The sequence below is a fragment of the Aegilops tauschii genome, chromosome 1 (genome assembly GCF_002575655.3).
Source record: "Aegilops tauschii subsp. strangulata cultivar AL8/78 chromosome 1, Aet v6.0, whole genome shotgun sequence".
Taxonomy (NCBI): Eukaryota; Viridiplantae; Streptophyta; class Magnoliopsida; order Poales; family Poaceae; genus Aegilops; species Aegilops tauschii.
In genome coordinates this window covers 166,100,438-166,114,435 of record NC_053035.3, presented here as the reverse complement: position 1 = coordinate 166,114,435, position 13,998 = coordinate 166,100,438, and the positions used below count along the sequence as shown (strand labels likewise).

The 13,998-nt window shown below is 46.2% G+C and overlaps 1 protein-coding gene across 1 annotated transcript; it reads left to right on the top strand.

Annotated features, from left to right (window-relative positions):
• The first annotated feature begins 1,167 nt into the window (after nt 1-1,167).
• On the top strand, nt 1,168-5,076 carry LOC109732038 (uncharacterized). The gene is made up of 3 exons (XM_040398019.3): nt 1,168-3,521; nt 3,889-4,165; nt 4,243-5,076. The coding sequence occupies exons 1-3, from the start codon at nt 3,501-3,503 to the stop codon at nt 4,458-4,460; spliced, it is 516 nt and encodes a 171-aa protein (XP_040253953.3). The 5' UTR covers nt 1,168-3,500; the 3' UTR covers nt 4,461-5,076.
• Nucleotides 5,077-13,998: the final 8,922 nt, after the last annotated feature.

Sequence of the window (13,998 nt, the reverse complement as noted above, 5' to 3'; positions counted from 1 at the left end):
TCTTGTTGCTAGCTAGCACGCGGTTATCAATAAGGCAACGTCAGCTACTACAAATTCTACACAAGAAGTTTGTCCTCTACAAGCTATATTGAACCACACACGCACACTGAGAATTAGTATACTCACATGGAGGAATTTTAGAGCCTATGCCATGTTGGGCGTCCGGTGGCCGATGGAACCCTCTGATTTGGGCATGCTATTCGTCGCCATTGCCGTGAAACAATTGCACTTCAAGACCCAGGAGGAGCCGCAGAGTCAACCGGGAGAAGCGTCGGAGCTGCCTGCTGGGCCGGGGGCAGAGCTGAGCTGCGGCGGGTGGCGGCACTCGTTGAGCAGCACGACGGCGCTCGGCTGGAGGCACCGCAGTTGCGGCGAGTGGAGGTGCGCCGGAGCTGGGCGGCCAGCCCGGCGACCGGCGGTGCCAGGTGAGGGGTTAGGCAGGCGGCGGCGGCTAGGGGTTGTGGTTCCGACTGGGAAAACTGGCATTAGCAGGTCGTGCAAAGGCTTAGGTTCTTTAGTTAGGACAAGGTAGATTACACTATCAGAATAGAATTCTATATTTGAACGGATGCTTGGGTTGGTTGGAATGGTAGGCATGCGCCCCATCGACAGCGAGGTGTCGGGTTCGAAACCCGACAGGTCTCTTTTTTCTTCAAAATTCTTTATCCTGACAAGCAGGGCCATACTATGGAGAGAGAGTGCAAATTGAGATCAGGGGTATTCCCGTTATCTACCTTTGGTCAACGTCCCTTGACCTGACGGTAACGTTGAAAAATGGTCTTTTTGAGGTTGTGTCTAACGGAACAATGGCATTTTTGAGTAGTGAAAATTTTTAGTGGCAAAATTGAGTAGTGTTATACAACCGATGGCAAAGCTGGTAAAAACCCTTTTTTAAAAGAAAAAGGGCTCCAGCCCCGGTTCCATTTCCATCAGAAAACGAAACACACTGAGCTTCTTCTTCATTAGTTGCAATAAAATTGAGGAACACCAAGGTTGGTTGTGAACCTCCTGGAATGTTCAACTATAATTTGGATATCATTTGTGCAGTTCAACTAAGATCAAGCGTGAAATGTATATATCTGTTTGCACAAAAAAGGTGGAAAGGAGGGTGACTAACAAGTGATGAAACATACATCAAATGAAAAGAAGCATGTTCCTTATCTGAATGGCAATCCTACAAGGGCAGTAGCAATTTCTAAAGCAGCAACATTGTTAGATATTAGTGTGGGCATTAGGATTAACTATGACAACCGTTAAATACAACATTACTTTAATGGTGCCCTTGCTTCATTTTACCAGCAACACTACATTAACAACTGCTATAGAGTTGGTATTTGGGCACGGGAGAGTAGGCGGACCAAGACAGTTGCATTTTTAACGAAAACAAGCAACTTATCTTAATGGAAAATTTAGGAGGACATGGAAAAAAGTGCCATTGATTCATATTACTGGAGGCATTACATTGAAAACAACATTGGTTTAACGTGTCCTTACTTTTAACAGTGCAACTGCCACATTTTACCAGTGGCATTACATAAGAGTGGTTCGGGGCAACAAACATTAGAACATGATATCTGGATTGGTCCCATTTTTGTTCGGTATAGCCACCTTATACTGTGTGAGGCTAGCAAATCTAGTGCTGGACTTACTCTATTGACTTGTCCCCTAGTCCCCACTTTCTTTCCTTTTTCAACCAATAGATCGGGTTTATATTGAGTTTGTACTGCGTTTTCCCTTTATTTCCCTATGAGACCAAGAGACCAGTTGGATAGCCAGTCTCTCCTACTTTTCGTCCCCATTATTTCATCTTTCGACCAAGTCCTAGATTCAGGTAACAAATCTTCCCCCACCCCCACCCCCTTTCTTCCTTGTTTGAATCAAGTAGTACCAGATTCGAGTGCATGAACTAGTTTTACCTCTTAACAGTAAAAATTTAGGTGGCTTTCGAACAGCCGATTGATCCTATCTACGAGGGGGCCTGAGAAATAGTAAAAGATACAAATGCAGCGACGTCAGGAGCTCGGGAAGTAGAGCAATGCCGGTTTCAAAGGAAGTTATACCTGAGGGTCACCAGGATGTCGCTAGGTGGGCGGCGGGAGGCCAGATCTGCCCACACTACGACAGTGAAGAAGAAGGGGTCGGAGGCCCTCCCTAGCCAGCGGTGCTTGGGAGAGAACGTCAAGGCACGCTGATCGGGACGCGCCGGCAGTGGGTAAGAGCCATCACCGAGGAGGACCGCGTGAACTTGCACCTTCTCACCTTCCCCCGCGGAGAGGATCCGGCTGGATCTGTGACCAGCGGTGAGCAGAGAGAGAGAGAGAGAGAGAGAGTGTGGCCACCGTTGTTGTGTTTAGATCTGGAGAGGACGAGACAGTGTGAAGAGAGCAACACTAGCAAGCAAGCGCAGAGGCTCCTGCCTATATAGTGGAGTACTAGTTTTCTTTTGTCTACCGGAGCCTGCTTGACCTCGTCAATGACTGTCGAGAAGTCTTGATGGACGTGCCCGGGAGGCGCAGTTGTCGTCATTTTGATCTGAAGCACCGGATTATAACATATAACACAAAAAAATGCCACATCACAAGAAACCATAACCTCACTGCCCAAAGGAGACAACATGAATCCTGACGGACAAATTAGACGAGGATCAAAGCTCAAATTAAAGATAAACTCGTAGAAAAGGGGTCCATTGATAGATGTCCTAATTAACATAGCCGTCTTGACCTAGATGGCAGCCGAGTAGTCTTCGTGCATGTGCCCCCAATGACCAGCGCCTTGGAGGAACTCAGTTGTCGCTGTTTAACCCTCGCAGTGATCCGAAGCACATGACACCTAATATTGCGAGATGAAAAGAAACCTTTTTTTAGATTTCTCATCAGAACTACAGCCCTGTAACTTCCCATTCTTCTTCTGGCGAATCAACAGAGACGCAATTGCCAACCCTTAAAACGGTTCCTGGGTAAGCATGTTTAAACCGACCCTTAATATTTTCTGTTTTACTCACTGTATCAACCTTTGTGCTTGTTCTTTTCAGTGCCAAACCCAGACCCAGCAAAAAGGCCAAGTTGAATAAACCGGCTGATGATAACCCGGCTGCTGAACCGGAGAAGATTCTAGAACAGTTTGAGCCAAATCCTGATGCTATTCCGGATGATCCGCCACCGCAGGATCATGAAACCTTTGTTGAACAGATGGAAGATGATCCCACAGGTCATGCTGCTGATCCACCCAGTCCGGCTAAAGCTGCAGATAAATCGCCAAGCCCAGTCAAAGCGGCTGGTGATAAAACAGATGATATCATGATTACTGGCGTCAGCCACACCCCTCCCGGCAATCCCGTCGCTTTATCAAAGCATAGTGCCAAAGAGGAATTTTCTGCTATGGACAAGGGTAAGTGAAATATAGATTTGTCCAGCTATGCTCACCTCAATGCCCAAGACATTCATTCCGGTTATTTAAACCGCCTGTACACAAGCCGCGACTATGAAGCCGGTTTAGTGAACATGATGAAGGAGCGGTATGAGGTAAATACCATTAACTCTGCATAATTGTTTCTCCCTTATGTCCAATTTCTAATATCAACTCCAGTAGCCCCCAAGGGCCGGTTTATGATACCAATGTAAATCGGGACTTTTATAATACTTTAATTTTTGCCTGCGTAGCCCCCAAGGGCCGGTTTATCTCTTCAAGATGAACCGGGACTGTATTATTGAGCAAATATACATTAGCCCCCAAGTGCCAAGAATAATACTTGAATTGATCTTGGGACTTTACAAGAAATTTTTGATAAGAAGCAATAGACATTAGCCCCAAGTGCCAAGTGTATAACTTGTTATGTGCTTGGTACTTCAAATATATGCTGTCAACTTATAACATGCATATCTCTTACAGGCTGAACTAAGCAAAAAGGAATCCCAAACTGCTGATCTTCAAGAAAATATCAAGTCCCAACAGGCAGAAACCTTCAAAGCCAAAGAGGAGCTAACCAGTGCCTTAGCAGCCATGGAGAAACTGAAAGAGGATTTCAAGAAGGAGCGGACGGACTGGGACATAGAGAAAGCCACACTGCAAAAGAGGGCTGATGATGCCGAAGCGGCTCTTAATCCGGTGGTAGAAGAGCTGATCGGTTTAAAGCGGCAAATAAATGCCATGACCACTGCTGTGTTTGGTAAGTATCTTAACCATAAGCTTTTAGCATATATTATCCCATAAACCGTCAGTTTATCAACGTGCGGAATGATACAGGATCTCGCACTACCCATCTTGGATCTGATATGCAAAAGAAATTGAAGGCTGCCTATACTCTTATAGAGCAGTTATATACCGGCGCACAGCGGATCATCTGCACTGCCTCTCATAACAAACCGCCGCCAACCTTAATCAAGGAGACATTAGAAAGGCTGTCAATGCCGCCCGCCTGGTTTGAGGAATTAAAAAGATCAGCTGCAAGGCACGTGCTCTGACCGCGCTAACCCGGGCTAAAGCATGGGTGCCAGATCTTGACCCGGCCGACGTAGGAAATGGCTACCCGAGCATAAAGGAGGACGGATCAGATTTTGATAATGATGACCTCCGAGCTTTAACAAGGGAAAGGCGTCCACTAGCAAGCAAATTGGTTGAAGACACTGATTTGTCATATTACCAGTCGATTTATGACGCCAACAACAAATTGGTGAACACACCAACTTATGATGTGCAAAACCTTATCCCGCCAATCCGTAAGCATACCTACGCCCCTGATGTTGAACCGTCCACCCTTATAAGTGATGAAGCTGTCTTTCAAGCCTTAACTGGGATTGACTGGACAACCATTGACTTCCTGCCGCTGGGTGGAGAGGAGGAGGATGAACCGGCGCAGGATGATCCGCAACCTTCAAGTCAGCCTGCCGAAAATTAATGATCCGGAGGCCGGTTGAACTTCTGTATACTTCAACGCTTGTGATAAACAATTATCCTTTTGGGCATCAAAACGCCTTGTAATAGGCTAGTTGAAACACTTGGTCTGCTATGCCATCGTGCATATTCACTTTTGCATAATACTGTTAATCCGTCATAATAATGCTATGTCTGCTTATGATCCTTAGCAGTTTTATTCAACCTGTTTCTGCATACGACAAGTTTAAAGTGTCCTGGCGGTTTACCGCCGGACGGTCATAATGCGCAACATATAACCCGGTTTATAACCAAGGCTTTGCTTAAGAATAATCAAATATGAAATATATCATACCTGTGACATTGAATCACATTGTTGGTTTACCAACTCGTTGTAGTAAGGGTGATAACCCAAATCTTGAGTACTGATAACTCGTCCCATGTTTTGCCGGTTTATAGTAAAGCCGTACCGGGTTGTAATAAACACCGGATTATCCGTATATCATACTGGTGACTTGTAGTTGATGCCAAACCGGGTTAATAAACACCGGATTATCGCTGACGATTTATAATCGAAAGCCAAGCCGGGCCAATAGACACCAGCAATATTTTTAGTTTGTTCGGCCGACTTATAGTCAACAGCCAGACCGGATCAATGAACACCGGATTAGTATAAACCTCATCAAAATAAATCTCAAAAAAGAAAAAAATCAGAAGAAAATATGCAAAAGGCGAGGCTTTTCATGGGCTGCCAGGCCACTGAGTTAACCATTTTACATAGCCTTTCTAAGATGGACCTCACATTAACCAATCGTCATTTTAACTATGACAAGTTCAGGGTCTTTATAAGATTGACTTGTCAAACGTTCGACGGGTCTTACCAGGATTACCTGGGCGGAGTGGCTTACTTAAGAAAGGCAGGATAACCCGGGGTTTTAGGTGAATACACCTGGCTTCCAAGCCTGGCTTTTATAGCCTATTACAAGGTTATAGACTCTTTGTTCTTGTAGAAGCAAAGAGCCCCTGAGCAATATTTTGAGCTGTGCTCAATGGGTGCCTATGTTTGAGTTGTGCTTTTGCAACACTCTCTTTGGCCCCTTTTAACTTTGGGTAACAAACCCCGAATTTTTTTGTGGCTTTATAAGCCGGATCAATGGGTAATCAGAACTCCGCTTTATAAACAGAAGCCCCCATGTAACCAAAAAACTTTTAAGGAAAAAACAGCAGAGGCCCCGCTTTAGCAGGGATGCCGGTTTATTATATTGATCATCATAGTATATACATTGTCAAGAATATGTACATAAAATGAGCCTATGGCTCAAGTGTAGTAAGGCCGAAGATGTGCGATATTCCACGGCTGGTGGGTATCCTCCTCCAATTTACGTGAGTCTTTGTGCTCTCGAACATCGATAAGGTAGTATGACCCATTGTGCAGATTCTTGCTGAACAGGAAGGGTCCTTCCCAAGGTGGGGATAACTTGTGCATATCACTCTGATCCTGGATGAGCCGGAGCACCAGATCGCCTTCTTGAAAAGTTCTGGTTTTAACCCGGCAGCTGTGATAACGACGCAGATCTTGCTGGTAAATCGCCGAATGAGCCGCTGCAATGTCACGCTCCTCACCTAACAGGTCAAGAGCTTCCTGACGTGCTTTCTCATTGTCCGCTTCAACATAAGCCGCCACACGGGGCGAGTCATGACGGATGTCACTAGGAAGAACTGCCTCTACTCCGTAAACCATGAAAAAAGGTGTGTAACCCATAGATCTGTAGGGTGTGGTATTGATACTCCATAACACAGAAGGTAACTCCTCCACCCAACAACCCGGTATCCGTTGTAAAGGAACCATAAGTCGGGGCTTGATGCCTCTCAGGATCTCTTGATTGGCTCTCTTCGCTTGATCGTTAGATTGAGGGTGGGCCACTGATGACACGTCAAGCCGGATTGCTCACGTTGACAAAATTCCTTCATAGCACCCTTGGATAGATTGGTGCCATTATCAGTTATGATACTGTGTGGAAAACCAAACCGGAAGATCACCTTCTTGATGAATTGAACCGTCGTAGCTGCATCACACTTACTGACTGGCTCTGCCTCCACCCACTTAGTGAACTTATCAACCGCCACCAGAAGGTGGGTCTTCTTATCCTTGGACCTCTTAAAGGGCCCAACCATATCCAGCCCCCAAGTTGCAAATGGCCAGTGATTGGAATCATCCTTAATTCTTGAGCCGGAACATGAGCTCGACGTGAAAACTTCTGACAACCATCACATTTTTTCACCAAGTCCTCAGCATCAGCATGAGTCGCCAGCCAATAGAAGCCATGACGAAAAGCTTTAGCTACCACGGACTTTGAATCGGTGTGGTGTCCACAATCCCCTTCGTGGATCTCCCGCAAAATCTCACAGCCTTCTACTTGAGATACGCAACGCTGAAACGCCCCTGTCACACTGCAATGATGCAATTCTCCATTGACAATGGTCATTGACTTGGACCGTCGGTGTGACGCCCGGATAATCAAGCTACAGTAAAACTCTGCTAATGATGCCACGTCACCTCCGTTACTGTTTCCAATCCTTCGTTAGTTCAAAACCGATTCAAAAATCAATTCAAAATATGGCAAACAACAAAAGTTTTCAAACATTGAAACAAAAATGTTCGGAGTGAACCAAATATTGCACAGATAATTATGGTGGAGAAACCACACCTTTATAAAATGTTTAAATACTATGAGATGAATAAAACAGTAGCAAAAACAATTATATAAGTGTTATTAAATATAAACAAATATTAAACTAGTTTATTTAGTCACTAAAAACTTTTTACAACTCCGATTTAGGTGTGGGCTTTAAGTTATTATAAAACTATAACTATTAAAGAAATAAAATAAAACAGTAAAGGAAAATAAATAAAAGAAAACACAAACAAAAAAAAACAAAATAAAGAAAAGAGGCCTGCCCCCCCACTGGGCCTCCCAGCCCAGCTAACCGGCCGGCCCAAACCGGCCCACCAGCCATCCCCTTATCCACTCCAGCCCCCCCTCCCCACTCCCCACCGACAACCTTCACCTCCCCACTCGCCCTCCCCCTCGTCTCACTCCTCCTCTGCTTTCCCCCCCGATCCAGATCGGATCGGAGCGTGGGGGGCCCGACCCCGCCGCCTCGTCCCTACGCCTCGTCGCCGGCCGGCGCCTCCTCGTCGCCTGCCCACAGCGCCTCCTCAAACCTCCTCCCCAACCGACGCCCCCCGACCCGTCGCACGCCATTGCCTCACCGGCCTCGCCGTCGGCGCCCGGACGCCGCCCCGATCCCGTCGCCCTCGACCCGAGCCGCCAGGACGCCACCGGACTTCGCAGGCTCGCTTCCCCGACCTCCCCCTCACCGGACCACCTCGCCCCCAGCCACGTCGGATCGACCTCGTCTCCCTCTCTGCCCCGCCGGACTACATCGATCCGCTGCCCCTGTCGACCTCCGGTCACACGAGCTCGTCCTCCGCCCCTGTGAGCTCCTCCTCCCCCCTCGCTTATTCCCGAGCTCGGTTTCGAGCTCGAGCACTCCCAATGCCGCGCCCGTAGCTCCTCCGCCCAAGTAGTCGCTGTGCTCTGCCCCGCCGAGACCACGTCCTACCCGCGTCCCAGCCGCGCTCGTCGCGCGCTACGGCCGTCGCCCAACTCCACCCCGCCTTGGTGCCGCTCGCTCCGCCTCGGCTGCTATTGTCGCGCCCGCCTCGACTCCCCGCCGGCGCTCCCGCTCGGGTGAGGCCGCGCCTGGCGCTCGCGCCCATCGGGCGCCCATGGCCGCCCGCTAGCACGCCCGACCCGCAAAGCCCCTGTGCCACTGACCTGGGGGCCCCACGGCCCTGAACGTTTAAAAAAAAAGAATTAAAGAAAATTATATAAAAAATAATAATAATAAATAATAAATAATAATAATAACTTAATTAATAAAAATTAATAAATAAATAAAATAAAAATAAAAATAAAAGTAATTAATTAATTAGTTAATTAATTAGTTAATTAATTAGTTAATTAGCCCTGTTTAGATTAATCTAATTTAATTAATTAGTTTAATTAATAGTTAATTAATTAGTTAACCCTAATTACCCTAATCAGTCTATGACATGTGGGACCCACGTGTTAGATGACTGCTGACGTCAGCATGATGTCATGCTGATGTCATCGCAACACTGTTTTGGATAAGGTTGAATTAAATAATTAATTAAAATTCAGAAAATGATTAAATCTTTAGAAAATCATATAAAATAATCCGTAACCCGGATGGAAATACTTTGTACATGAAAGTTGCTCAGAACGACGAGACGAATCCGGATACGCAGCCCGTTCGTCCACCACACACCCCTAACCTATTGAACCTGCAACATTTCACCTCCGGTTCGTCTGTCCGAAAACGTGAAACACCGGGGATATTTTCCCGGATGTTTCCCCCCTTCACCGGTATCACCTCATACCGTGTTAGAACACGTCTAGCTCTGCCTGTTGTCCTGTTATGCACTTGCTTGCTATGTATTTACTGTTTCTCCCCCCTCTTCTCTTCGGTAGACCCCGTGACGATGCTGATGCCCCTGTGGTCGACTACGTCACCGATGACCCCTCCTTCTTGCCTGAGCAACCAGGCAAGCCCCCCCTTGATCACCAGATATCGCCTACTCTACTCTCTACTACTTGCATTAGAGTAGTGTAGCATGTTACTGCTTTCGATTAATCCTATTCTGTTGCATAGCCTGTCATTGTTGCTATAGTTGTTTCCCTTACCTGCTACCCTACTGCTTAGTATAGGATGCTAGTTTTCCATCAGTGGCCCTACATCCTTGTCCGTCTGCTGTGCTATACTACCGGGCCGTGATCACCTGGGCGGTGATCACGGGTATATACTTATATACCATATACATGACACATGTGATGACTAAAGTCGGGTCGGCTCGAGGAGTACCCGCAAGTGGTTCTGATGAGGGGGCTGAAAGGACAGGTGGTTCCACCCCGGTAGAGGTGGGCCTGGGTTCCTGACGGCCCCCGACTGTTACCTTGTGGCGGAGCGACAGGGCAGGTTGAGACCGCCTAGGTGAGAGGTGGGCCTGGCCCTGGTCGGCGTTCGCGGATACTTAACACGCTTAACGAGATCTTGGTATTTGATCTGAGTCTGGCCATTTGGTCTATACGCACTAGCCATCTACGCGGGAGTAGTTATGGGTATCCCGACGTCGTGGTATCAGCCGAAGCCTTCTTGACGTCAGCGACTGAGTGGCGCGCGCCGCATTGGACTGGAACGCCACTAGGCTAGGTCTGCTTCCAGCCGCGTACGCAACGTGCAGGTGTGCATAGGGCGATGGGCCCAGACCCCTGCGCACATAGGGTTAGACCGGCGTGCTGACCGCTCTGTTGTGCTTAGGTGGGGCTGCGACGTGTTGATCTTACGAGGCCGGGCATGACCCAGAAAAGTGTGTCCGGCCAAATGGGATCGAGCGTGTTGGGTTATGTGGTGCACCCCTGCAGGGAAGTTTATCTATTCGAATAGCTGTGTCCCTCGGTAAAAGGACGACCCGGAGTTGTACCGTGACCTTATGACAACTAGAACTGGATACTGAATAAAATACACCCTTCCAAGTGCCAGATACAACCCGGTGATCGCTCTCTAACAGGGCGACGAGGAGGGGATCACCGGGTAGGATTATGCTATGCGATGCTACTTGGAGGACTTCAATCTACTCTCTTCTACATGCTGCAGGATGGAGATGACCAGAAGCGTAGTCTTCGACAGGACTAGCTATCCCCCTTTTATTCTGGCACTCTGCAGTTCAGTCCACTGATATGGCCCTTTACACATATACCCATGCATTTGTAGTGTAGCTCCTTGCTTGCGAGTACTTTGGATGAGTACTCACGGTTGCTTCTCTCCCCTTTTCCCCTTTCCTATCTTTCTGGTTGTCGCAACCAGATGTTGGAGTCCAGGAGCCAGACGCCACCGTCGACGACGACACCTACGACACTGGAGGTGCCTACTACTACGTGCAGGCCGCTGACGACGACCAGGAGTAGTTAGGAGGATCCCAGGCAGGAGGCCTGCGCCTCGTTCGATCTGTATCCCAGTTTGTGCTAGCCTTCTTAAGGCAAACTTGTTTAACTTATGTCTGTACTCAGATATTGTTGCTTCCGCTGACTCGTCTGTGATCGAGCACTTGTATTCGAGCCCTCGAGGCCCCTGGCTTGTATTATGATGCTTGTATGACTTATTTATGTTTTAGAGTTGTGTTGTGATATCTTCCCGTGAGTCCCTGATCTTGGTCGTACACATTTGCGTGTATGATTAGTGTACGGTCAAATCGGGGGCGTCACAAGTTGGTATCAGAGCCGACTGCCTGTAGGAATCCCCCTTTCCACACTCCTTGGCCGAAGTCGAGTCTAGACATTACAAAACTTTTACTAATATGGCTGTGTGTCTTACGGGCCCACGTCGCCATTGGGTGGTACTAGTATCTTTTACTCCTCGACCTTTACTCTGGGACTCTGATCTCTCTTCTATTCGGGTTAAGTGAATTTTACTAAATCTAACATTAGGATCTCGTTATCACTTTCACCCGGAGAGCCCCTTATTACTGATGATCGTCTGCTGCACGTGAAGACCCTGAAGATACTCTCCGCTGATAACCCGAGAACTTGTGTTCATCGCTTTTGCAATTCCCTTTCATCGATAAACTCCTATGGATAACCACGTATACTCGCCACTCATACAATGTTTCCCAGTTGATCTTGTTATTACAAGATACCCCGAAATTCTCTCTGTTGTTCCGAGAATCCTTTGAGCTTACTGCCTTGCTGTTCTTTGTCACCTGAATACCCCTACGGATAATTCTCGCACTTACCGAGTATCCGGTCATCCCCAGTTGATTCAAGTATTCCACAATAGTCTTCAAAATACTATTCGATCTTCCTAAAATCCTCAGGAGCCTATTGCTCTTGAAATTCTTGTTTGCTTGCATTATGGTTAATCCCATAAGTCTCGTAATCTTATTGGCATCTCTTGTCATTATCATTTTGAGTCCGTTGATTCAATTTGTTGCGAATGCTCGCAATCCTCAATCATATCCTAGAATTCATTCTTCCGGCTCAGACGTCATTTAAAACGTGAGCTGGATCTCGACGTATCAAATTGCCATCGATTGTACCCCTAAGCCTACTCAACTTATCCATCCTTGATCAGAGCGTTGCTTCTGACCCCCTGATTTGGAAATCGTAATTCTTGTGCTTTTGAACTTTGAGTTAGTCAGTTGTTTCTATAATCAGATCTCCTTGCATTCTTCTTCCTCTGGTTGAGTACCGATGCTCACATCAGATCCCTTGTGGACCATCGGTTCCTTTGTTGGATTTTATCCGACAGTGTCCTTCATATTGAATAACCTTGTGAGCCTTTCCATGGGTATATAATGCATTTGGTAAATTGTATCATCTGTTTTTGAATAATGCTCTTCTTTCGAGCTTGTAATATTTACTCCGAAGTTTGTGGTATATGTTCCTAAGATGCCTTGATGGGTTGAACCTATGCCTTTCATAATATGTGTGAACTCGAAAATTTTCATGAGTCATACTCTTCTGGTATTTTGCCAGATAAAATTTCAACACTACAACTTCTTTGAAAAATGAGAAGTGAATGAAAGGTTATGCATTGGAGAAGTGGGAGTCGACCTTGAACTTTGCGTTCATGCCCATGGACACGGTGTAGATCTTATCATTAAAGCTTTTCTTAAATTAATTATTCCCTTGGTATAAGTTCGTCTTATATATGGGATCTGACATTTTGCAATCGTGGTTCCAACCATGTTCTCTTTTAAATACCATTTCTCGTGCAAGTTTAAGCACTTGTCTTCTGCAGAGCAATACCCCAGTCCAACCTCTACTTTGGTTTGTCGTCGAGTATTACCCCCCTGGTATCTCGAGATTATCACGGAACTGCATAACTTATTATGAGTTCTCCATCAAGTATTACATTCTCATTTATTCCAATTTTTCACGGGCTCCGAGTTATTAAACACTCAAGGACATCGATAAATGAATCGAATCCGCACTACGGTTCAACAACTTTTAGTAATGTTCCTTACCTACGAGTTTGTACCCGATCGCGTCATTCCTAGCCTGTTTGGCTATATCATTATCTTGATGATTTTAACTGTGCTACCTGGTCCTTATTCCCGGAGCACCACTTTCGACGATGAGCTAAGCTTACGTCGATTTTCCTCGTCATATCGTTTCACCTCGAACAACAAACTTGCCCCGAGTTTGTGTAGTATCCGTGGCTCCAATAATCTTTTGTTGCATCAGTCCTTTTGCTTGATGCAGTCGCTGATCAATTGCTTCTTCGTGGATCCCCTCGACAACAAAATGTCGTGATCACCATCAACATTCTGAGCTCTTCCAAGATATCTATCGAATTCTGGATGAGAAATACCATCCTTGCCCTCGATGATTTGTTTTATCATCGACCATTTTATTGCCTTCCATTCAACACAAACTTGTGCGTGTTTTGTGTTGTACCTTGATTTCCCTGCTATCTAGCTTATGATATGTTCTACCCTGGAGTATTACCAAATTTTACGTCAAGTATGTCGTAAGAATTTCACCACCTCGTATGACATCTCGGTACAGTGATACTTCTCCCCATCACCATTCTTTCTTGGTCCCCGTGTTGTTTCTAAAAGGAATACCGACCAATGATCTGTGATGTGTAAATTCTAAACTTCTAGCAACCCTATTGCTTTGAAGTTATTGGTCTATAGCTTCATTCTACGTCTATGGCTTAATGAATCATCATTCGAACATTGATTGTGCTACCTAGCCCATATTTCGGGTGCACATTTCAACCAATGTTTAACTGTGTATGTTTTCCTCGAGCATACATCATTAAGTCATTCGATCTAGTTAATGTTATCTCCTTGTTCACATAGTGGTGGAAATCCATCTTTTGGAAATCTCAATGGATTGTCGCTGAGTCAAGCAGTCACCTCCTCACCTCTCCTTGATTTAATTATGAACCCTTGTTCGGAACTCGCTTCCATAGCTCATCTCCCGAGAATCTTCGATGTCGTTTCGACAATTTGTGTTGCACCTTTTCTTCTCAGGC